The sequence below is a fragment of the Dreissena polymorpha genome, chromosome 11 (assembly GCF_020536995.1).
Source record: "Dreissena polymorpha isolate Duluth1 chromosome 11, UMN_Dpol_1.0, whole genome shotgun sequence".
Classification (NCBI taxonomy): Eukaryota; Metazoa; Mollusca; class Bivalvia; order Myida; family Dreissenidae; genus Dreissena; species Dreissena polymorpha.
The window spans coordinates 66,087,177-66,114,087 of record NC_068365.1 but is presented as its reverse complement, the minus strand read 5'-3'; the positions used below and the strand labels follow the sequence as shown (position 1 = coordinate 66,114,087).

General features: G+C 35.4%; 1 protein-coding gene across 4 annotated transcripts in view; it reads right to left on the bottom strand.

The window, feature by feature from the left end:
- LOC127850612 (uncharacterized) overlaps positions 1 to 26,911 on the bottom strand; it is a 1,644,088-nt gene that overhangs the window by 1,615,377 nt on the left and 1,800 nt on the right. Inside the window, exons 3-7 of one of the 4 annotated variants that reach the window (XM_052383774.1) lie at positions 25,653 to 25,712; positions 19,145 to 19,244; positions 17,809 to 17,877; positions 16,349 to 16,728; positions 13,780 to 15,223 (exon numbers count right to left, since the gene is read on the bottom strand). In XM_052383774.1, the coding sequence (XP_052239734.1) occupies positions 14,629 to 15,223; positions 16,349 to 16,728; positions 17,809 to 17,877; positions 19,145 to 19,204 (1,104 nt within the window). In that variant the 5' untranslated portion in view covers positions 19,205 to 19,244; positions 25,653 to 25,712 and the 3' untranslated portion in view covers positions 13,780 to 14,628. Of the gene's footprint in view, positions 16,729 to 17,808; positions 17,878 to 19,144; positions 19,245 to 23,611; positions 24,268 to 25,652; positions 25,713 to 25,985; positions 26,086 to 26,911 lie in introns of those variants that run through there. The other 3 variants (XM_052383754.1, XM_052383753.1, XR_008035379.1) reach the window with 3 other exon arrangements.

Below are 26,911 nucleotides of genomic sequence, written 5' to 3'. Positions count from 1 at the left end.
CATTAACGTTAAGTACACTACGTACATTAAACACCCGTACAAGAAACTAAAATCCTAAATGCTTTAGGCTGTGTTCCAAGGCACAACAACATAATTGTAAGGTCTTTTTACTTAAGTAAGTAAATACATGATTTTTTTACGTGAGTATTGTGACACCGTTTCATACCACAGCGGCCTTTAAAAGGTAGTGCAACTGAAAGGATGAACAGATACAAAGTGTGTTTCAAGTGTATATAATGAAGTTGTTCAGCTTTTGTAAAGGTGACGTAGTCAATTATGTGAGGTTGATATTTAAACAAACAAAATGTGCATTTTAAAACGTGACGTAGTCTTTAACCGATAGTATATATATATAAGAAGAAAAATGTTCGCCTTGTTGTAGGGAAACAATGCTTAATGTGCGTAACGTGTCGTCCAAGATTAGCCAGAGCAATCCGCATAGGCTTATCAGGGACAACACATTCCTCTTGTGGCTTTCGTTTATATGAAGTTTCTTCGTAATGACGATCCTGCCTAGGCGGAAAGTGTCGTCCCTGATTAGCCTGTGTGCAGAGCCGCGTTTTACAAGAGCGAGCTTCGTATTATGCTAACTGATTTTGCGAATCAAAGACTGAGTAAAATTGTTTAATCATAAAAGGCCTCGTTACCGCTTACGCTAGTTTAAATAGATTATGGACAGGTGTGTGTATATAAATTGTCCAACGGCGTTTAAAAGATATCTTCATTAATCAGAATATAAATTTATTGCTGTGTCTTTGAGTGTTATTTTCCATAATTTCACTACAGTGTATTATGTATGTTGCGTCAGGTTTATTATTTGTGATAGTAAATGCGTCTTATTGTTCCGAATAATCTTGTAGTATTGTAACACTCGCTTTCCTCCAAAACCATGTTGACGATTTCGCAATTCAAGTGTACTTAAGGGAACTATTAAATACGAGCCGTGCTATGTGAAAAGGGTGTTTAATGCATGTGTGTAAAGTGTCGTCCCTGATAAGCCTGTGCAGTCCACACAGGGTAATAAGGGACGACACTTTCCGCTTTTATATTTTTCGCTTGAAGAAGGTCACTTCTTTGCAAAAATCCAGTTGAGGCGGCAAGTGTCGTCCCTAATTAGCCTGTGCGGAATGCACAAGGTGATATGGGACTACACTTTACGCACATGCATTAGACCTCTTTTTCACAGAGCGCCGCTAATATATTTTGATAAGTGTACCATTGAATGTTTCAGCTTGGCAGATGTGAGCATAGGAGTTATATAGAGTTCAAATAAGGCAACACGAGTAGAGTTCACGTACGGAAACATTAGATGGCTGTAGTTCCTCTTGAATACATTGAGCTTTTATGAGTACATACAAGTTGGATACTTGGCTTGCAACTAAAGATGGATGTGAAAACTATCTGCGACAACACGTGGAAATTTAAAGTATTGCATTCATGGTTAGCCGAAAACACAGTGATTGATATGTAGAAACAATCAAACAGAAATTTATATACTGATTGATATAAAGAATATAGAGTTTGATATGTGTAACACATAGATTGATGTGTGTAAAACAGAGATTAATATGTGTAACACAGAGATTGATGTGCTGAACACACAGATTGCCATGTGGCACACGTACATTGACATTTGGACGCTCTACAAGCATGCACAAGTTACAATGGCGTCGTATTATATGCGTTTGCTCGCTTGCTCGCAAACAAACACGTAAAATCTGCATTCAAATTAAAAACATTCATTCTTAAATATACGTTTAAGACATATCTAAATTTATTTTAATAAATATCATCCCATTTCTTAACTTGACACATTATACTGAAACTCGCTATGGAAAAACGGGCTTCAATGCATGTGCGTTAAGTCTCGTCCCAGTTAAGCCTATGCAGTGCGTCAATTCGTCAGTCCGTGAACCGTCCCTTTAAAGAATAAAATTCAGCGAGGTATTTATCCCGATTAAAAACGGAGATTTATAGTTGGGCGCTGTACACAATAGTATTGAAATATTACACGCGTAAAAACAACTATATATTTTTCACCGACTATGAATATGATACTTGATATAAAGATTTCTATAAGCACTATTTATTAGATTAGGAATTATTGATAAATAACATCCCATTTCCCATTATATCATATTAGATTTATATGACAATGCAAGTTTTTTTTTAAATATGCGACAGATACTATGGGAAAAAAGCGCCCATGCTTTCTTAATTCACGCCTTTAAAAACGTCACTGACAGATTTGTTTAATTTTATTTTATGTAACAGTGCACATGTGTTGAAATATGCGACACATACTACGTTAACAATCGCCGAGGCTTTCTCAATAAACGCCTTATAAATTAAAGCAAAAACATGCATGAAGATTCCTTTCTCGGCTGCAATACTTGCGACTGACGTTAGCATGCTCCAATTTGCGACGCTGACGTAAATATTTATTGAGATTTGCCCATGTTAGTGTATATTTAAGGAGTTAAAATGTACAATCATTAAAAGATAAGTTTGCCGACTGTTCAATTGCACCAATAAAACCATTTTATATTTTTTTGCAAAACATAGCTACACGCAAAAACTTGAAGCGTAAGCACTTTAACCACACATCAATCAGATTAACTTATCTCGACTTGAAGTCCATGGGAAGCCCGTGGAAAGTATTCAGACTTTAACTACGTCCCTCGAATATATACATGTATGAGCCGCGATCTCGGAAAACCGGGCTAAATACATGTGCGTAAAGTGTCGTCTCAGATTAGCCTGTGAAGTCAGCTAATACTGCATTTAAATGGAACATTCCATTAAAACCTCAAGTGTCGTCCCTGATTAGCCTGTTAGGACTATATCGGACAATCTGGGACGACACATTACGCACATGCATAATGACCGGTTTTCCGTTAGCGCAGCTGATATGTTTTAACAAGCTCAAACATACTAGTTGGTAATGGTCTGCATTTTGAATAATCTGTGGCGACACATTACGCAATGCATTTAGCCCGGTTTTCTGTTCGCGCAGCGTATATGTTTTGATAAAATTGGTCATACTGGTTGGTAATCGTATATTATAGTTTATCTTATTTTTTTGTATTACACATTATAGAATTAAGGTGAAAACGTCAGGAAACACGAGTTTATATAAACGTGTTACTATACTTTACTTAATTAAAACAATGTTAGTATTTATTACCAGGGTATACGATTATTTTAATCGCGTAGTTACGCAAACACACTGTCCAAACTGAACATGAATACATACGTATAATATGTTATACGAAATAAAAATGGCAGCTAAGCAAACAAAACTTTACTAAAAAATAACTAAACTGCACCGTCCCACACCTCTCTTTCTCAAATCATATTCATGACAATGGAAAGACTTATGAGCATGACATGGTCAACAGCTAATCAGAGATCCTCGGGGAGTTTTATTCGACCTATGTTTTAAGTTTGAACATATCTTTCCTGTTTTCATAACGAGGGTCTAAATATTAACTAACCACTAATATAACTGACACATATAAACCCATCATTGATTGACAAGAGGGGACTGAAGCTGAGATAGCACCCTGTCTGAGTGCAATTAATATCAGTCGCGCTATAGGAAAACGGGGCTTAATGCATGTGCGAAAAGTGTCGTGCCTGTTTAGCCTCTGCATTTCGCACAGGCTAATCATGGACGAGACGTTCCGCCTTAACCAAATTTTCAGCTAAGAATGTATGTCATTCAAACGAAAAGTTCCATTTGAACGAAACGTATCGTATTTTATTGGTCTGTGCAAACTGCACATGCATTTAGTCCCGTTGTTCAAGATCGATGCTAAAATATTTTTTTTATTGTATTACGTATCATGTAAAATACGAGAAATAAGGTCACCGTTCGGCAATGTACCATCGGACGCCGATAAGTCATTGCGTCACAAATAAATTTTAGAATTTGTGTGGGCGCAAATGATGCACATATTTTACGACAACCTATAATTAACAAAATATGTGCACATAATTTGAGATGTTATTAATGTGGTAGGGGATTAATGGTAATACATCACAATCGTGTTTTATTTTGTTCTTATTATAATTTACCATTAATATAACAATTATTTTTAACATGTCAGGAACGTTTAACGGGTAATAAAAAAGTTAATTAAATTTGAGTAATGCCACAAACCGTGAACAAAATAACATGTTATCGATCCACCATGACTTCGTATTAGAAAAAAGCACACATCATGTTTATTGTTTTTATGTATGGCATATTTGCTACTTTAAGACAGTTTTGACCGAATCTTGAACAATAATAACACCAATTTTGCAATATTTATAAAACAGTATAGAGACAATACAATACTATAGACAGTAGCTGATTTGAAATTAAGGACACATCTAACCAAGATTAATATCTGCGTCCAACTTTCACAGTCAGATGTGGGCCTGTTGATAACAATTATAGTGTGTTGCCTACCAAAATTATGAACATAGATATATGATTACAATACCAAACATTATGAACATAGATATATGAGTACAATACCAAACAGTATGAACATAGATATATGATTACAATACCAAACATATATTAAGTTTTAACGTCAAATAAGATACATTTCTGAAGCAAAAGAATACAAGAATTGGTTGTCTGCCAAATATTGTCTTAAGTACATATACCAAAAATAACATTACACTTGAGATATATTGATCTGTTATGCACCTATAAATATATAAAAATTATTTTTTAGAGAACAATTATGACTTTGTTTCCTAAATGGGAAATCTATTGAGCAAAAATGGCCACATACAGGACATTGTCATCTGATAATATAATAAATAAGCATACCGTAGTGAAATGTATTTTTAGCACAGTATTAGGCAAATTATACAATTAGTTCACATAATCATTCCATATTAGTCGTGGGTAATTACAGGTGATTCTCTCCTAAAATTGTTGAAGGTGCATTATTTGTTAATATAGAATACATTGATACTATGTTCAATTCAACTCAGTTCATTTGTTTTTGTTATATTAATACTTGGTTAACAACACATTACTAAATGCTTGCTATATACTTACTATAATTACTATTTATATATTAAATAAACAACTTGATTATGTTAAGTCGCATCATATCCACATTTTCAGAGACCTTTTTTATCGTTTTTAATAACTTAAAAGACTCGAAACACGCCGAACGTGCCAGTTAGCGGGATTGTTTGTAGCACCCTGAAGCAACGATTGCTGATAGTAATGTAACGCCGCATTAACGTTCCCTTCCATTTCATAGCAGTGCCCCAACAAATTCAGTGAAGTCTCAACGTGATACATGTGTAGCATATTTCTTAAATCAAGCATGTAAGACTCAAAGACTCCCAATGCATGTAGCTGTTTGTCACGTTCACCGAGTCCTCCATACGTGAGATACTGTAGATAGTGAAGGAACGGACGGGCATCCACCTCAGCACAGTCCATCCATCGTTTTTCAGTAGGATGTCTCTTTGCCACTTCCGCTTGGGTGATATTGCGATTCATTTCAAACAATAATATTAAAGGAGTGCAATACGACTCCTGCCTTATAAATCTGACACAGAATGCGAATGGCACTTCACTGTATTCAAATTCAGTTTTGCCTGATAACATATTAGCAAACACCTTCAGATCCCTGTCTCCCTGTCTTGATCTGCATCCACACATAGCCTTGACCTCGCTGTGATACCTCCTCTCTACTTCCCCCAACACTCGAACTGTCGCTTGAAGATTACCACTACAGTACAATATAGAAGCAATCTTTAAGCGACTTGAAGCTATATCCGAATTAAACGAATATTGGACACGCCTTATTTTTTCTCCGTCAAGAACGTTTCGTAGTCGCAAATAGTAAGATGTTTGCACTGATATTTGTAAAGTGTAAATGTGTTTTATACATTCTAAAGCTGCAGTTTTCGATATGCCATTCGTTGAATTTTCAAAAAATGTGCGTCTTAAATATTTTAAATGTTGCATGAAGGTGTTATGAGAACTGCTTTGTTCATGTTTTAAGAGTGTTAACACATCAAAACCATGTAAACAATTTCGCATTTTAATTGTATTTTAAAGGGAACTATAAATAATAGTTTGTTAAGCATACCATTTAATGTGTTAGTAGTTGTTTGCAAAGGGGTTATATAGAGTTCAAATAAGGTAACAATAGAAGAGTTCACGTACAGAAACAATAGATGGATGTATGTCATCTTGAATTATTTGAACTTTTATAAGTATATTCGAGTTTAGTAATAGCAACTAGAGAATGATGTGAAAACTATATGTGACAAAAATTGAAAAATGTAAAGTATGATCAGCAAGGTTAGCCGATAACAAAGCTATTGATACTTGAAACGAAGAGATTTATATAGAAAACACAGAGTTTCATATGGAAAAATCCGATATTAATATGTATTCCATAGATATTATTCTATGGAAAACAAAGATTGATATTTGAACAACAGAGTTGATATGTGAAAACACAAAAATTAATACTTGGAACTAAGATATTGATTTGAAGAACTCATATATTGTAAGTAAACGCTCTACATCGACGTCTTATTATATGCGTAGTACAGCTTGCTTGCCAACAGTCACGTAAAAACTCCGTATTATACTTAACATTTTCATTTTATTGATTATTTTTTTAGTTAATTGTTATGTATGCCATACCATTGTTAAAATTGACAAATGAGACGCCCTGGAAAAACGAGGCATATGAATGTTCATAAAGTGTCGTCCACGATTAGCCTATGCAGTCCACATGCTTATCAGGGATGACACTATCATCTTTCATGGATTGTAAAGTGGTGAAAATGAGGTCTCGTGTAAACGCAAATTCAGATTAGTCTGTACGGTCTGCACATCCTAATCTGAGAGGACACTTTACGCACATGTATTAAGCCCTTTTTTTCCAGAACGTGACTCACTCGTGCAATTTAACTTGTTTGCCAAACACAAACACTGTTGAAAAAATCCGCGTACAAGTAAAATAAAAGTACTCTTTAAATTAGACATATTCACACGTTGCTTGAGTAATTATAAATGTATGCCATTAAATCTCTTAATTTCTCAGACAATATCGAAGTGACAACAAGTTGGAAAGTCTCAAATCGTCAGACCGTGAACCGTACCTTAACAGACTAAACCACCTTCCCAACAATAGAGATTTATAGTTGGACGCTCTAAATGCAATATACAATAACAATAAAGAAATATTAAACGTGTAAATACAACAACATTTTTGTCACCGGCAGAGAATATGATTCTTCATAAAAATGTTGAAATAAGCACAAGTGATACGAAAGCAATGATTGTTGATAGAGGGCTATATGACAAGAATACGCAACATCCTAGAATATTATATTTTATCCCATGCTATACCCTGTTTCCCATGTAATACAACTATTACATATTTTTTTTTTATTACACATTTGTAATACGACATTTTTAAGCGTTTTCATTGGCTAAGTTTTCGTTTATTGACCAATCGCATTTTGTTAGTTTGCTGAAATGGCATTGCAACGTCAAATGACGTCACGAAATGTAAACAACATTCGGGATTTATCATTATGTTTGCGTAAATAGTTATTTAATTTGCTCATTTAAAAGCATGTGATAACATAGATCTGACACTCAATGTCATATCATACCATATTTTATAAAACGAGTTCATGAGTTTTGTTAGTAAGCGAGCCTTATATGGTATTATATGGCAACTCGTGCAAGATCCTATATTTATATAAAAGTCAACTTTTAATAAAATATTCGACACACATTCCATCAATAAAGCGCTCAAGGCTATTCAATTTAGCCTTATCAAACGTCATTGAACAATGGTTGTAATTTTATTTTATATTACAGAATACGTTTGTTGAAATATGCGATACGTAAACAACGCTAAGGCTTTCTCAATTTACGCCTTATACAACACCACTGGCAACAAGTTGTTATTCAAGCATGCGTTATTCATTCATCAAAGCAAACAAACGTAGGAAGATTTCTAAATGTACGTTCTCAAAAAAAAATTCTCGGTCGTATTATGACGTTAACATGCTTAGAGCGTAACAATGACGTTAATATTTATTGAGCGGAACGAAAATTAACTATAACTAAAGCGTTAAAAGGCACATGCACTCAAATACTCGTTTGTCGCCTGTTAAATTGGAAACTATTCAAATCACAATCCACCGTTTCCTACACGATTGACTTGTTGACATCAAAGGAGATATGGGTCGTATTTTCCTGTCACAAAATCAGCATAATTTTTGTACCCAAAATTTTCGTACCCATTTTTTTCCTAACCAAAGTTTTCGTTCCCACATACACACTTATGGTAATGAAGATAAACTTAAATAGATGCTTTTATACCTTATACATATCTTGTATTTGATTTAAAGTGATTTAGATGTGTATTGATTGTACAAAGTATGCTTTACAAATGAAACAAAGTTTAAAACATGACGCCAGTGATTCAGACATATATTTAAAAAAGCATTGACCTTTGCGGGCACGTTTACTGATTATATGCATATACGTTGAGTCTCACACAACACCTATTTCATTTAAATAACAATTAAGTCTGTAAAGGCACTGCTGTAGAACATATGTTTTTTACACACCACCACTCGGTTTTGCCAATACGTGCACACCACCACTCGGTTTTGCCAATACGTACACACCACCACTCGGTTTTGCCAATACGTACACACCACCACTCGGTTTTGCCAATACGTACACACCACCACTCGGTTTTGCCAATACGTACACACCACCACTCGGTTTTGCCAATACGTACACACCACCACTCGGTTTTGCCAATACGTACACACCACCACTCGGTTTTGCCAATACGTACACACCACCACTCGGTTTTGCCAATACGTACACACCACCACTCGGTTTTGCCAATACGTACACACCACCACTCGGTTTTGCCAATACGTACACACCACCACTCGGTTTTGCCAATACGTACACACCACCACTCGGTTTTGCCAATACGTACACACCACCACTCGGTTTTGCCAATACGTACACACCACCACTCGGTTTTGCCAATACGTGAACGCTTTATACGATTGAACCTCGCTCTGTGAAAACCGGACTTAATGCATGCATATTAGACTGTCAAGTTTGTAGTGGCTAAACAAGGATAACACGTACCGTCTGAATTAATTGTTCACTAAGAATATACTTCCTTCAAACGAAAATTCATAAAACAGGAAAGTATCGTCTCTGATAAGCATAGATGGACTGCACAAGCTAATCTCGGACGACACTTAACGCACATGTATTAGACCCCATTTTATCAAATCGAGGCTCCATTTTTGAAGTGATAAAACCATGCATGATTCAGCAACATTCATAATCAGTTGATCTGAGTCAAAATTTCCGTTTATTGCCATATTTAATTGTAACTGATTTGATGGATGCATAAGGATTTAATTCCTACTTAAGTTTCATCCACCGTCAATCAGAAACAATTTGTAATTACATTAACCAATACAGATAGTTGACACAAATGCGTATGTTATATTTGTTTCTGAATTTGCGAGCGTTGAATAACGTTTTTATGCTGAATGATTAGTAAACCTTTCATATAAATGTAATTATATTTTATTATATTTTACCTTATTTCATTTTGTTTCATTTAAACAGTATATAATTAAGGCACACGCAGGAAACACGAGTATGTTTAAGTTCAAAACATGATACTATTTCTTACCAGGGTATACGATTCTTTAAATCGCGTAGTTACGCAGACAAACTACCCTAGCTTAAAATGAGTGGGTAATTAAAATATGTTGTAAACAATAAAAACGGCAGCTTAGCAAACACAACTTTACTAAAGAATAACTGAAATCCACCGTTCGCCCCGCTCTTTCTTAAATCATCTTCATGAACGCGAGAATAAAAATGAGCAAGACTTGGTGAACAGCTAGAGTTTCTCCGGAAGATTTAATCGACCTATGATTTTAATTTGAAAATATATCTTTCTTTTTTATAACGAGGGTTCAACTATTTTCTTAAAGCTGAATTAACTGACCGATATTAAATAAATTAAATTATAAACCCATTATTAATTGACAAGAGGGAACTGAGCCTAAACTAGATAGCACCCTGTGTGAAGCTCCAAGTACAATGAATATCAGTCGCGCTATGGGAAAACGGGGCTTAATGCGTGTGCGTAAAGTGTGGAACCTGTTTAGACTGTGCAGTGCGCAGGCTCATCATGGACGAGACGTTCCGTCTTAACTGGATTTTCAGCTAGGAAGAGATGTCTTTCAAACAAAAAGTTCCATAAAAACGGAAAGTGTCGTCCCTGATCATTCTGTTCGGAATGCACCTGTTAATAATGGATTGTACTTGCATTGTGTCCCGTTTTTCAAGAGAGATGCTAAAATATCGTTTTTATGATTGTATTACGTATCCTGAGAAAAACGAGAAATAAGGGCATTCGTTTGGCGATTGAACGATCGGACGAAATATAATTCATTGCGGCGCCAATTAATTTAGAATTTTTGTGGGCGCAAATGATGTGCACATATTTTACGACAATATATAATAAACCCAAAGTTTGCACATAATTTTAGATGATATTAATGTGGAAGGCGACTACCGGTAAGACATCACAAACTTGTTTTATTTTGTACTTATTATAATCTATCATTACTAGTACATTGCTTTTGAACATTTGAGGAACATGTACCGTGTAATGAAACAGTTAATTACATTTAATATGCCACAAATAGTGGTAAAAACATGTTCTCCATCCGCCACGACTTCGTATTAGAACAAGAGCACCGCCTTGCGGGTGCAGACCGCTCATCTATTTTCTTTTTAAAGGTGAAGGGACTCTCATTTTTAATCACAAAGGAGGGAGGGGTGGAGTGAAGAAGGGTGTATAGTGTGAGGGTGTGGACATTTATTACATTATCTTCCAAAAATGCGAAAAAATGAAAAAAAAAATTCGGGAAGGGGGGGGGGGGGTATGGTGAGGGGTGGGATTCTTTGGTGTGATGGTTGGACGGTATTTCAAACATAAAATAATAAAAATAAATATTTGTGTTTTTTAACAGTTTAAAAAAAATAAATTTGGGGGTGTGAGGTGGGGGGGGATAGTGTGAGGGTGTGGTGGTAATTTGTGAGATGATCTTAAAAAAAAACAATTGGGGGGGGGGGTGAGGTGGTGGGGTATAGTGTGAGGGTGTGGTGGAATTTGTGAGATGATCTTAAAAAAAAATAAAACAAGAGCGCCGCATGACGGAGCAATATACGCCCGATTCGTGTGCCATTGGAGATGATACACTGATGATTGATGTATTTGTTTTGGAAATAAGCAAAAAAAACAACAACAACTTATATAACTGATATATTCATATATATGCATTGATATCAATAAGTGTACACTTAGTCTCATTTGTTCTCTAAAACACAATATTTAAATCATAATTGTTTAGACCTACATAGGAATAGAATGGCAGTGGAATGTAAGTTTATGTTTTCTGTTTCTAATGTACTATTTATTTAATGCAGTACCTATGCACGATTGATTTGTGTTGTTTAAAACTTTTATATATTCGGAATACAAACAATTCAAACACATGCATCAATTAGCAACTATTAAATCTGAAATGTATGGAACCCTTTGTGTTCGGAATTAATGTAGGTTAGTAACCAAATTTCTATTATGTACACAATAACCCGTCTTTATTGTTGCAGGTTTCACGCTTATCTCAACTGCCGGTAAGTGGCGTTTCCAGTTTAATATAACTGTAAAACAACCGAGTTGTTATAGTGTTACCAAGTTATTATAGTATAATGGTTGAGAAGTTAGTTATATTGGATTTCAAATCTCAGTTAGAACTTTTGAATTTCAAAGAACAATGCTTAACATATTTTTGTTTCGTATCCACAGCAACTATGTAGAGTTATATCATAACAATGACCCTATGACCTAGTTTTTGACCCGGCATGACCCATATTCGAACTTGGCCTATATATCAACTAGATGCAACTGCTGACCAAGTTTGGTGAAGATCGGATGAATACAATTTGAAATAGAGTCCGGACAAAGTGGCCCCTTTGAAAATGCACTTATTGACCCTATGACCTAGTTTTTGACCCGGCATGACCCATATTCGAACTTGGCCTAGATATCAACTAGATGCAACTGCTGACCAAGTTTGGTGAAGATCGGATGAATACAATTTGAATTAGAGTCCGGACAAAGTGATGCCTTCCGCCCGCCGCCCGCCCGCCCGCCAAGGGGTTTCACATAATACGTCCCGTATTTTATACGGGCGTATAAAAATTAGGGGGGGGGATTCGGATTGGGGGAGGGGGGTGGTGGGTGATTCTTGGGTGCGATGGTTGGAGGGTATTTCAAACATAAAATAATAAAAATAAATAGTTGTGTTTTTTAACCGTTTAAAAAAAAAATGGGGGGTGGGGTGGGGGGGTATAGTGTGAGGGTGTGGTGGTCATTTGTGAGATGATCTTAAAAAAAAAAATATATAGGGGGGGGGATTCGGGGGGGGGGCACGGGGGATGCTTTGGGTGGAGTCTATTGTAGTATGTCAGGTAACAGTAGTTTTGTCAAAGTATCAATCAAATCTAATCATAAATAAAAAAGTTATGCAAATTTTAGCAAAATTTAATAATTTGGCCTTGAGAGTCAAGGTCATTCAAAGGTCAAGGTAAAATTCAACTTGCCAGGTACAGTAACCTCATGATAGCATGAAAGTATTTGAAGTTTGAAAGCAATAGCCCTGATACTTAAGAAGTAAAGTGGATCGAAACACAAAATTTAACCAATATATTCAAAGTAACTAAGTCAAAAAAGGGCCGTAATTCCATAAAAATGACATCCAGAGTTATGCAACTTGTCCTTTTACTGTACCCTTATGATAGTTTGCGAGTGTTCTAAGTACGAAAGCAATATCTATGATAATTTAAGGGTAAAGTGGACCAAAACACAAAACTTAACCAAATTATCTATTTTCTAAGTATAAAGGGCCCATAATTCCGTCCAAATGCCAGTCAGAGTTACATAACTTTGCCTGCACAGTCCCCTTATGATAGTTAATAAGTGTTGCAAGTATGAAAGCAATAGCTTTGATACTGTAGGAATAAAGTGGACCTAAACACAAAACTTAACCAAATTTTCAATTTTCTAAGAATAAAAAGGGCACATAATTCTTTCAAAATGCCAGTCAGAGTTACATCACTTTGCCTGCACAGTCCCCTTATGATAGTTAGTAAGTGTTGCAAGTATGAAAGCAGTAGCTTTGATACTTAAGGAATAAAATGGACCTAAACACAAAACTTAACCAAAATTTTCAATTTTCTAAGTATAAAAAGGGCACATAATTCTGTCAAAATGCACGCCAGAGTTATCTTACTTTGCCTGCCCAGTCCCCTTATGATAGTAAGTAAGTGTTCCAAGTTTGAATGCAATAGCATTGATACTTTCTGAAAAAAGTGAACCTAAACGCAAAACTTAACCAAAATTTTCAATTTTCTAAGTATAAAAAGGGCACATAATTCAGTCAAAATGCACGCCAGAGTTATCTAACTTTGCCCGCCCAGTCCCCTCATAATAGTAAGTAAGTGTACCAAGTTTGAATGCAATAGCATTGATACTTTCTGAGAAAAGTGGACCTAAACGCAAAACTTAACCGGACGCCGACGCAGACGCCAAGGTGATGACAATACAGTAGCTCATAATTATTTTTCAAAAAATAGATGAGCTAAAAATGAACAAATCCTGTTATTATTTTTATTTATGGGATAGTTGATACTGGTTGACTGAATATATACGCTTAATAACATTAATTATGAATATTTATAACAACAGTATAAAGACAATTAAGTAAAAACAACAGTAGCTCATTTTAAATAAAGGACACATTCAACCAAGATAATTATGTGGGTCCTGCTTTCAAAGTCAGATGTTTGACTGTTGATAACAATTATGGTGTGTTGTAGCCTACCAAAATTATGAACATAGATATCTGATTAAAATACCAAACAAACATTAACTTCTACCGTCATATAAGATGAATTTGTGCTGCAAAAGAATACAGGCTTGGATTTAAACAATCATTTAAGTTGCCTGCCAAATATTGTCTTAAGTACATATACCAAAAATAAACATTACACTTGAGATATATCGATCTGTTAAGAGAACAATTACGACTAATTTTGCTAAATGTGAAATATTCTGAGCAAAATTGGCAACATTCAGGGCCGGTATCATCTGATAATATAATGCATAAGCATAACTGTATTCTTTAGCAATATATATATGACATTATTATTAAGCAAATAGTACAATTAGATAAAAAAAATCATTCCACAATAGTTGTGGACAATTAAAGGTGCTTCTCTCCTAAAATTGTTGAAGGTGCATTATTTTCTAATATAGAATACATTGACATTATGTTCAATTCAATTCAGTTCAATTATTGATATATTCATCCTTGGTAAACAAATACATATAACTGTATGCTTGCTATATACTTACAATAATTACTATTTATATATTAAATTAACAACTTGATTATGTTTAGTGCCATCATATGCACATTTTAAGAGACCTTTATATATCGTTTTTAATCACGTAAAAGACGCAAAACACGCCGCACGTGCCAGTAAGCAGCATTATTTGTGTCGTAAATACCCAACGATTCTTCGTAGTAATTTAACGCACCTTCATATTCTCCTTCCATTTCATAGCAGTGTCCCAGCAAGTTCACTGCAGTCTCTTGGTGATACAGGTTGATTTTATTTCTTATATCACATATATAAGACTCCAAGACTCGCCATGCATGAAGCTGTTTATCACGAGCACCAAGTCCTCCATACGTGAGATACTGCAGATAGTATAGAAACGGACGCGCATCCACCTCAGCACTGTCCATCCATTGTTTCTCAGTGAAAGCTCTCTGCTTCACTTCCTCGTCAGTGATATTGCGATTCATTTCAAACAATAAAATGAAAGGGGCACAGTGCGATTCCTGTCTTGAAAAATTTACACAGAATGCCAATGGCAGTTCACTGTTGTCAGTGTTGCCTAATAGCATATCAGCAAACACCTTCAGATCCCCGTCTCTCTGGTATTCTCTACATCCACACACAGCCTTGACCTTGCTGTGATACCTCCTCTCCACGTCCTCCAACACTCGAACTGCCGCTTGAAGATGACCACTGCAGTATAGCATAGAAGCAAACTTTAAGCGACTAGTAGCTACATCCAAATTTAAGGAATATTGGACACGCCTTATATTTTCGCTGTCAAGAACGTTTTGTAGTCGCAAATAGTAAGATGATTGAACTGAAATGTGTAACGCATGAAAGTGTTTAATCAATTCAAGAGCAGCAGTTTTTGACATGGCATTCCTTGAGTTTTCAAAACATTCAAAACAATTGCATATTACATATTTTAAATTATGGTCGAAGGTTGTTTGAGAACTGATCTGTTTATGCTTGATAAATGTTAACACAGGTTTCAAACTATCCAAGTACTCAAACTTCAGCAGTAATCTGATGCTGTTATGTAATAATACACGTCTTAGTTCTCCAGCCTGTACAGTATGCCGCATACTACGCGCTTGTAACCGACATCCTATATTATCTATACCAATACAAAAAACAACTTGTAAGTTATTCCTTATCAACGAGTCTATATACACTAAAAGGCGTTTCTGCAGCAACTTTGAGAGTTTCCCATCGAACAAGTTCACACCTTCTATGATATAATGCGGAAGCCTTCCCAATGTCAGCCATCGCTTTAATACGTGTAAACAGAGCAAAAGTACAAACATAAGGTTGTGTTCGCACCACAGACAAGGATGTGTTCTTTCTATGGTGAAAAACATTATAGTTTTACAATGAAAGCTTGTAATAGCATCCCCCACAATGTTAGCAAATAATGATTTTTTGATTAGTTTTAAAACAATGTAACATTTTATTTGAGTCATATTGAAGCTAAACATCAACATTCGTTCTATCAGGTTTGGAGACAGTCGCCATTCTTCACGCTTGTAATCACTGTCTGGATGTCCTGCTGGTACCAGGAAACACGGAGCTATCCGTGCAGCCTCGAGAAGCTGAACAGGTGGCCAGTGTTTACCTCTACATCTGTCTATCCATTGCTGTATTTCAGGAAGAGGTTTGCGTACATGAAATGCATCTACAATATCCCAGTTAGGCATCACGCTCACAGAAGGTCCATTTTGAGTTGCCTCCCCTTGATCTCTAAGCTCATACGCGATGTTATTTTTCCATCTTTCAGCGCTTAACAGTATTTGCCCAGAATCTTTCCTTACGAACCTGTCATCGGTCAGACTGGTCATTGGTTCCGGTGTGTAGTCTTGGATGACTTGTAGCAAGTACTGTTGAGGTGGAGTGGTGTTGTCGTGGAGCATCAGAAGGTTAATCATCCCAGCCCTCCAGTCTTCCCAGATGGTCATGATATTGACTATGTGTTTACTTAGTAGAAAATCAATATCAGACTGGAGACCGGGAGTTGTGGTCCCTTCCGACTGGCTCCCGAAATGAAAACACTCTAATAATAGTTGACGTGCTATTTTCTCAAAGTGCTCCCTCTGCAAGTAAGTTCTCCTCCGCTCCAATACAGTTTCCTTCCCAGCTCCACTGTCGTCAAGTGCGTCAAACATCCGAATAGACAATTCGGAGAAATGCTCTGGAATCTAAATACGCATACATTATATTACTTTCAATTAGTTTTGATCATTTGTACATATATATTGAGCATAGTTTTGCGTATATTATTTGTTTAATTTTATATAAATTACTTACATGTTTCTGTTGATAACTCTTTACTAGTACATCTTATTTTATCGTTTGTATCAAACATGCAGCAGATGAAATATATCAAAACCAAATGTATTGATAGTACTTAATATAAAATAGTTTAAGTATGTAAGTATATTAAATTGACAAACATGTATACGAGAACTGATTAATCTATACGCGCGCTGATAGATATAAATCAGATATGATTTAAAATAAATAGGTTGAAGTCTTATTTAAAATTGTGATTTGCTCCGTTTGATGAAATAATATATATTTTCAAATGAAGGATGTATGTGTTTTGAATGTTTTTTTTTAACCGAACATGTGTCATTATGTAAATGTGGATGCCCAGGTTGCCTGATTGTGAGTTGGAGACCGACCCGTCGGTTCGCACGCCTGCCAGTCGTTGTTTCAGTTAGCCAGTCAGAAAGAATATCAGTCACTCCTTGTGTCTAGGCTGTCTATCTATATATATTGTCTGTCTGTCTGTCTGTTCGCTCTGCCTGTCCAAAGAAAGACTGACTTACTTCTTCAACGATGCCTGTCTGTATTCTTAACTTCAGATTAGCCTATGCAGTCATCATAGGCTGATCAGGGACGACACTTTCCGCCGAAAGTGGATTTTTTTCTGAAGAGTATTCTTTAAAAAGAGAAGAACACTAAAATGCGGAAAGTGTTGTCCGTGATACCCTGTGCGGACTTCACAGGTCTGTGCGGAATACACAGGCCGGTACTGACTGGCTATTGTGGGACGATATTTTAGGCACATGCCTTAAGCCCCGTTTTCACAGAGTGCGCCTCATGTTTATATGTGGCTTTCTTGTCTGTCTATTTTTACAATTCTGTGTGGTCAACAATGTGTGTGTCTCTCAGTCAGTTTGCCCGTATCTCTGAGAACGTGTTCTGTATTCCTTATGTTCAGTATAAACTATCAAAACAAACAACTAGTTTACAAACAAATGCTAATGATATACCTGCATGATTGATTGAAAGTTTTGATGACGCTTTTTGTTCGACGCTCTTCTGACACCAATATCGCTTTCCTAATAAAAAACATGTACCATGATAAGCAAAAATTATATACTAGAAACTCTATTTATACGATTAGAAATTTGGATGAAAATATAATTACAAGTTAATATAAATTTATATAAAAGTACACACCAGTTAATTACATGGTCTACTTGATCAAAGTGACTTGCCTGTAATTGGCTTTTATGGATAATCATATCCAATATATATTTAAATCAGATTGATGAAAATCACAATGCATTAATTACTTATGTTTTAGAATAAATACATAATTATTTAGTATGCAAGTGTTTCGCTTGTGTATTCGTAAAAGGGAAATATTTAGAGGATAATACACGGCTGAGCCGGGGCAGACAGTGATAATCGGCCAGCAGGGAGCATAACGGCCCATATTAACGTCTATAATATATAACTAACTTTGTTTTGTTTATCTTTGTTTTGTTTTTTCTCTAAAATGTATAACAGAACCAGCTTTTTGTACTTTTATTTTCATTCAATTGATAACGCAATTTATGACGTATTTCTGCGACGTAATTTCTGTGACGAAACAGTTTTAGCTATTCGGACGTGGAAGGTATATATTATAGAATATGTCGGAGCATCAAACGAAAACAAAAACGTATTTCGGATTGTGCATTTGTCGTTCACAATTGGAAGCTTCGATAAAATTCTTGTAATCGCTCTGACAAGTATTTCAATTTTATAAATCGTATTTTTGGTGACAGTGGGTAACATTCGCTACAATTGTTTAAAGGGGCCTTTTGACAGATTTTGGCATGTTTTGAAGTTATTCATTAAATACTTTATATTGATAAATGTAAACATTGGATCGTAAAAGCTCCAGTAAAAACTCAAGAATAAAATTTTAAAAAGGAAAAAAAAACATTGCCTGGAGCAGGTTTCGAACCAGTGTCCCCTGGAGTTCTGCCGAGGTCCTGAAGTAAAAACACTTTAGCCCTCTCGGCTATTCATCCGAGCATACATAGTCGTGTATTGTAAACCTTATATACGCAATCTTCGTATTTTCACAAAATTTAACAACAACAACAGAACTCTCCAAATTATTCAATCGTTTCGCGTTGCAACGCTTTATAATTTTAAGGTTTTAAAATCGTCAAAAGATGCATATAATGGCTATGTTAGACAATGGTAATGTTTCTCGTTTGAAGTAATTTCTATGACGAAACGCAACCGTTTAAGCTACTATAAGTATTGTGTAAGTTATAATGTTACAAAAACATGCTAACATAACATATAGGATTCTTTGAAAGCACAAACCTTGTTCTGCATCCTTGATTCTTTTGGCGCTGCTTCCATATCCACTGAAAGGTTCCACATCTTGCTAAACGCAACCTGTACTTCTTCAAACTCGTGTAACCTGAACGTATCAAGAATTAATCATTATTAACATGTGATCTGCGATACTATTAGGATGCTTCAAACGTTTAAATATTAGGAACATACCCCAATCAAATAAGAAACAATTTAACTCAAAGTAATATATTTATTTAACTTCAAGTTCGCAATTTAACTTCAAGTTCGCAATAAATGGCATCACGGAACATATCTCATTTTGCGCGTGCATAAGGCTGCACATCACACTTTGTAGCCACCAATGCGAGTTGGCCCGGTCAAATTTGTAAATAAAGAGAACATTGCTTAAGTTAGCACTTTTTGAGTGTCTTAATAATAATGAATGTCAGGCTTGAGTTGTGGTGATTTTTTCTTGGATGTTTGTAAGTTACCAAAACATTGGTATTGTAACTAAAGCTGCATACAGGAAGTAGAATTAATGCAATTCGAAAACAGGTGTAATGCTGGCTCCGGACAGTATTTCTGTTGAAATTTGGCGTATGGACATTGAACTATTACAAAAAATCTAACCCTTTGACCCCCAATTTTCTCCATAGCTGTTTAGTACTTGGTAAGTTACCTATGTAAAAAACATTGTTTTCAAGCACCTTGCGTCTGACGGAAAGTGGCAGTTTATATGTGAAATGGGCTTAAAAAGGCTCGGAAACACACATTATTTTGATGATTTTGTTTGAATTAATTAATACTTAATCATTTTTCCTCAACTCATTTGATTTAATGTTCTTGATTTTTCAGAAGGCACACCCTCAACCATTCTGGAAATGTGCTAGGTTTATTTTCTGATTTGCGAGGTGACCAGTCTCCAGACATTGCTTCACTCCTGCTTGTGAACGAGATTGGCCGAGACTTAAACACTGTATATTGCCACCTAAGGGAAACATATTTTATTCCGTATTCTGCTTTCAAGGGGCTATGCCACTTAAAGGTGTACCCAAGGGACAAATTCTTTGGGAAAAAACCCTGTTTTTGGTACGATTGTATATGAACTGATACAACTTGCTATATATAACACACAATTTTTTTCCATTCTAAGGTAGAAATCATATAATTATATGCAGCTTGTTTGTTTGACCCTTTTTGTGTTAACATGTTTACATCCTGCTGGTATTCAATATCTCCATAAATTTGACATGGTCAATAACCAAGCATGATAGCGCAGTTTGTTAAAGTGGTGTCAACTGTCATATTTTGATTTTTGTATTGTCTGATTGATTACCAACTTGTTTCTGACAAATGATCATTGTTTAACTTTATAAGTTATGTTTTATTAAAGTGCATTTATATAAAAATGTATAATTTGGAAACCCAGTTTTCCCTGCCATAGTCCCTTTAACTAACACTTATGCGTTGATTTGTTCGGAAACAATACATATTTAATGTATTTTATTCCGTTCGCTTAAAGATATTTAAGATACTGTATTATTGAACGTCAGCTGATGAATACGCATCGATTTTAACAAACGTTAAACAACATTCTATCTCGGATAAGTGGCAACACTGTTGAAGCGGAAGCGGTGTTCGTGATCAATATCTAAGCCACCATTTTGTGTTAGTACTGTTGCTGAACCCGTCGTGGTTAGTTCATTGTTTACAATATCTACCATGTACATTGAATTTGCGATTAAATAAAGAACATTCCTGACTTACCGACACAAACATGAATGGTCATAATTATGGAAGCTTTTGCATTGTACAGTACACTCCACGCGTTTTCCCCAAAAAACGCGCTCCCTCGGCGGGTTTTTTTCTGCTAGCGAGTGTTCACACGGCGTTGAGAGAGCGAGGTGAACTCGATGAAACGCTCGGCGTTACGCCGCGTTCGCTAATTCCCGCGGCGTGTATTACTTTAGCCTAGTCGGTAAATGCAGACAATTTCCGTTCTTATCAGTGACCGCCGCGCAACGCCGCGTTAGCAGTGTGCTACTGGGCATGCCAAAAAATAAAAACATTGTTATAATATATTGTTTAAATACTGTAGTACATGTATAAAAAAGATAATTGTATAGAAAATTAATACGTATAAAAATTATGTTTGTTAATTCACAGGTACGTATACAATATGAATGAATCTATAAGACATTTGACAAATTAATATTTAAATTATAACACAATCATAATAACGACAAGAATAAATGTTCCGTAAAATTCAGGGCTCGAATTTAACTTTTCTTTCTACTAGCAAAACATTGCGAGCAGCTTAAATACCAGCTCGCAAAATTAAAAACATTCTCGCACATTTTGCTGGAAACATAAATAAAAGCAAGTTTGGACATTAGTTTAGTACTATTAAAAGTAAATAAAATATGACATCAACCACAAGTTTTGGTGTTATATATGAAGTTCTTTTTCCCAATTTTTCACTGTTTTCGTGGAAGAATTTAATTTCCGTTTTTTTTCTTTCAACTCAATGGTTAACTTTGCTTTATATTTCGTATTGTTATGTCAATCTGTGGGCAAAAAGAAACTAGTTATTTTTCGCTTCGGCGTCATGACTGTTCAGGTTTTTTGTCTTTTATAGTGAACATGTGTGGATAATCTACTGTTTCATGTTCTTTGTACCAATACCATCCGCATATATGTACTAATGTATACCAGTCTACATACAAGGTGCGAGCTTCCGCATATGGGTATTCGGACGTTCTATTAATTGACCCGCGGTTTAGCGTTCACAACGTCGAGCGCATTTAGCAATATAACTCTTTTTTTCACTATTTCTTCACTCGCGAAAAAATTCTAGTGGCTTAAAACTTAACTCGCAATCGGTATTTTTCACTTGCATTTTGCGAGTGTGCGAGTGTTAATTTCGAGTCCTGAAATTTCCAAATGAGAATAATAATTAGTAATCCGAAACACACTACGATTTTTAATGTTAACACGACGTTTACAAATGCTTCCAATATACAGTCATCATGTATATTTCCGGACAAAAGCGCGCGAAAATTATGCTGCAATGTACAAGGTATACTCCTGCAAAACTTGCGTGTATTGATATTTTTGATTGAACTTTATAGCACAGTGAACGTTGAATTTTGTTGATGTCGGTTAAAAGTTTTTGTGGTATTTTATAACAAAATTATATCGCGAATAAGTTGATATTTCCTCCAAAATAATTTCAAATCATACACGCCGAATCTTTATCGTTACGGTATTTTAGTAATTATTTTAACAGTAATTGTTCTGTAAACTGATTAAAGAAGACATCTGGGCGGAACTGGATTTTTAGAATTTGACGTTATGAAAACACGCAAAGCTTGTCTACTGACCTATTGTGTAGACTGCTGTATGCGGTGTTTTGACAAAAGGGATTAACATGTGCAAATGTCACTCTGCCGATTTGGTCCATAATTACTGGTAAACATTGTTTTGAATGTCGACGCAACAAGTGTGAATAAAAAATGCAACTATCAACTCAATAGTTACCACCTTCTTTGAGCAATCAATGGAATAACCTAACTTCAAAGAGAAAATAAATGCAGGGCTCGAATTTAACTTTTCTTTCTACTAGCAAAACATTGCGAGCAGCTTAAATACCAGCTCGCAAAATTAAAAACATTCTCGCACATTTTGCTGGAAACATAAATAAAAGCAAGTTTGGACATTAGTTTAGTACTATTAAAAGTAAATAAAATATGACATCAACCACAAGTTTTGGTGTTATATATGAAGTTCTTTTTCCCAATTTTTCACTGTTTTCGTGGAAGAATTTAATTTCCGTTTTTTTTCTTTCAACTCAATGGTTAACTTTGCTTTATATTTCGTATTGTTATGTCAATCTGTGGGCAAAAAGAAACTAGTTATTTTTCGCTTCGGCGTCATGACTGTTCAGGTTTTTTGTCTTTTATAGTGAACATGTGTGGATAATCTACTGTTTCATGTTCTTTGTACCAATACCATCCGCATATATGTACTAATGTATACCAGTCTACATACAAGGTGCGAGCTTCCGCATATGGGTATTCGGACGTTCTATTAATTGACCCGCGGTTTAGCGTTCACAACGTCGAGCGCATTTAGCAATATAACTCTTTTTTTCACTATTTCTTCACTCGCGAAAAAATTCTAGTGGCTTAAAACTTAACTCGCAATCGGTATTTTTCACTTGCATTTTGCGAGTGTGCGAGTGTTAATTTCGAGTCCTGAAATGCATTAGCGAGCAGAGAATTGACTTTGTTCCGACAATTAAAACCATTCCTTATGCATTCGTTGAACGTGTTTACTTGAGTAAAGTTATGCCTTTAGACAGGAAGCGGCTTTTCTTTGATTACGTCAAACTGTCAATTCACACAGATTTGCGAGATTTTTAGGGTCCTTGGTCATTTGTTTACATGTTCAGTAAAGAAAATCTCCTGCTAACATAAAAACTTTGGATTAAATTATCAAAATAAAAAACAATGTTGCAAACTGTGTTTATATTAATTGGTAAGTATTAGTTATAAGACGACGTTTTGTTTGTCGTAAATCAACGAGTTTTCTATACAACAACAACTTCTTCTACAACCACATCGGGATCGATCTATCTTGGTTTTTTTTTTAATTGTAAATATTATACTACATGTACATGTATGTACTTGTAATAAATGTAATTTTATTTGAAAATCAGGAAGTCAAACAAAATTAAATTGATCGTTATCTCGTAAAACGCGGAGTTTCCCCGTGTCGCCAACGCCGAAGGCCGCCGCGTCGGCTTATCAGTTTTGCCGATCGTTAACCGCCGCATCCCAAATCATGCAAACGCCGCGTCTGGCAGAATTTTCTTAATCTCCCTCCAGGTCAATCACCGCGGAGTATGGAGGGAAATTGGGGAAAACGCGTGATGTGTACTGTATATGATATAAAATATGCTTTATGCAGCATAATTGTTATATCCAGGCCTTTATTTTTAGATCTTATATAAGAAACAAGTGGGTCAAACGTCCAAGGTTACTTCACTGCCCCAATTATTTGGACGGATTTAAATTGAACAGAAGACAACGGATCATTCAGCCGGATTTAATTTGACAGCAAGATAACCGATCAAACCCATAAAACTGAAATTACACAATACAAAAAACTTACAAAATGCATGACAAAATAATCCGTAAAATAACAACGTTACACATTTATTAAAAATGTAATCTTAGGCCTTTAGCATTATACAAGTATTGCATAGATGTACATAAGATTTTACTGTCCATCACTATGAGCATTAAGAATTCAAAACAATAAAAGGCACAGGGTTCGACATTAACTTTTCTTACAGCCAGACCATCGGACCAGCTCCTCTTAAAATGTACTAGCCCGAATCTGATGTCTACTAGACCATAAATGAGATAGCAAATAAACAGAATTGTGTCGTGTAACTGTTTACCGGTAATCAGGTTTTATCAGAAAATAATTAGAGAACACAAGAAAGTTATTTTGATGCACAGAGTAAAAAATAAAATAAGTATTTAACAACATAAATTGTTTGCTGTAATTTCACGTTTATCACCAGTTAAACAAATGATGTCTGTACAGCAGGTGACATTTATTAAACGTTATCAAATTCTGGCCTCCTTGACCGCTGTGCTCCATGCTACCACAGCTCCAATGCCCTTTTCCATCATATTCTGTGTCAGTTTTACCGTCGGATTCTTCTTTATTAACTTATTTGTCGGACGAAAATCCAATCTTGAACAAAGTCACTCTTTAAATTACTTTCTCATGTCTGCTACGCCAAAATGTTTACATTGACGATACCGATTTTCGATAGAAGTCGTAAAAACATGATGTAAAGTTCTACGACACTGCAGAAAAACATTAACTATTTCAGTGCTGGAACCGAATTTTGATGGTCTTTGCAAACAGTTTGGATCCAGATGAGACGCCACAGAACGTGGCGTCTCATCTGGATCCAAACTGTTTGCTATTCTGATAGTATTCTTTGAAAACAATTGAAGAAAATGCTAATTTTAGAAATTCAGCAGACAACATTTTAGCAGACTACAAATTTCCCAGCATGCAAAGTGTTAATATTCATGACAACTTTACCAATGGAAACAAGCTATTTCTGCGGGAAGCTCTCCTTCGCATCTAAAAATAGCGATGAATCATGTGAATGCTACGCGTTTATTTATATACGCTAGTTCTGTTCTGATGTAAGTAATGGATACAATATTTATTTTACACATTAAGAGAAAAAGGTTTTCGGTTAGTTATAGTTATATGAATCAGTATAGATTTTGTATGTACGACCAGTCGGACAAGCTAGCCCAGAGTTTTACTAGCCCGACCACCGATCTTACTAGACAATGTCTGTCGGACGTGCCTTAGTGTCGAACCCTGAGGCAGTACTGAACGTTTAAGGAATAATGGATTTAGTTGAGTTATTCAAATAATTACAACCAAATAACAGCATATCACATCAATGTTGCAATAACTACATTTAACTTACACAACGGTGAGACCAATTAGATTTGACTGGATATCGAGGTATGCATGGCGTTGTAGATGGCTGTAAAATGATACAAAACATTGGTAAATAAAAAAGGAACTGTATCTATCATGTATTACACAAATGATGAGTTACATAAGATTCAAGCGGAGAGTTTACATTGAACAAATGATAAATCGAAACACAAAAATGGAACGAATCGTAAGAGTACGAACGAACAAAAATCTTATCAGCAAAATAGTAAGAAAATCGCTGAACAGTCTAATAAAAATAGTTTGTATAATAATCAAATACATAAAAATGTATCAAAATATGCTCTTTCTATTTGTTTACCTGGACAATGAAGCTTGCAAAGGGTTTTTTTAATTTAAGAAAAACGTGACCAAACGATTTCTTGTAAAAATTATAGCGTTGTAAAATTGGTCAGGTTACATACAACTAATAACCAAGCTAAGGGACAACACAGTTACTCACCTGCGACCTGAATATACAGAACTGTTTTTGCATTTTAAAACTCGGTATGATGATTTGACAAACAATGTGGCGTCTAGATTTTCCCCATATTTTATGGCGGCTTATGTTTAATAAAATTTATTTATGGTTATTAAAATGCTCACGTAACACATTTCAAACTCGCCGGAGACATATAAGGGAAACATTTAATTATCCCACCAATTTGTTTACGATTGTTCAATAAATATGGCATCTGGGGTTAACAAGCTTTTAATAATTTGAACGTTTCAATTAGTGTTTACCCCATATAACCCAGTTTTGAATTTGGTCGATATATTTATTTCGACATTTGTCATCTGCGCAATAAATGTGACCCCTAAAGTGTTGATTATGTGCATTTTGTGTCTTTACTTGCAAAACGCGGGTTAAATACTGATATATCGACTCTTCGCGGTCTTTGATAATCCAACAGTACCGACATCCTATAACTTTGCTTTTGTCGCGGTTGAAAGTGTTGATAACGGCCGTAAGAGACAGGTGGCATTTGATTTTGAAGCATATGTTGTTGAACATAAGAATTTTCTACCGGTATATTCGGTATTGGGGTTGATTGAAAGGCATTAATTTTCTTAATTTTTATGTCCGATTTTAACGTTTTAATCTCTTCCAATAACGTTTGAAATTCTGTGTCAATGGCATTTACTGAAAATGACGTTGTCATATCGCAGAGTTTACAGTACTTTGCCAGCTCAGACAGAGACTCTGGTTGATTTAAACTAACATCTTTCTTAATTTTGTCCCTTATT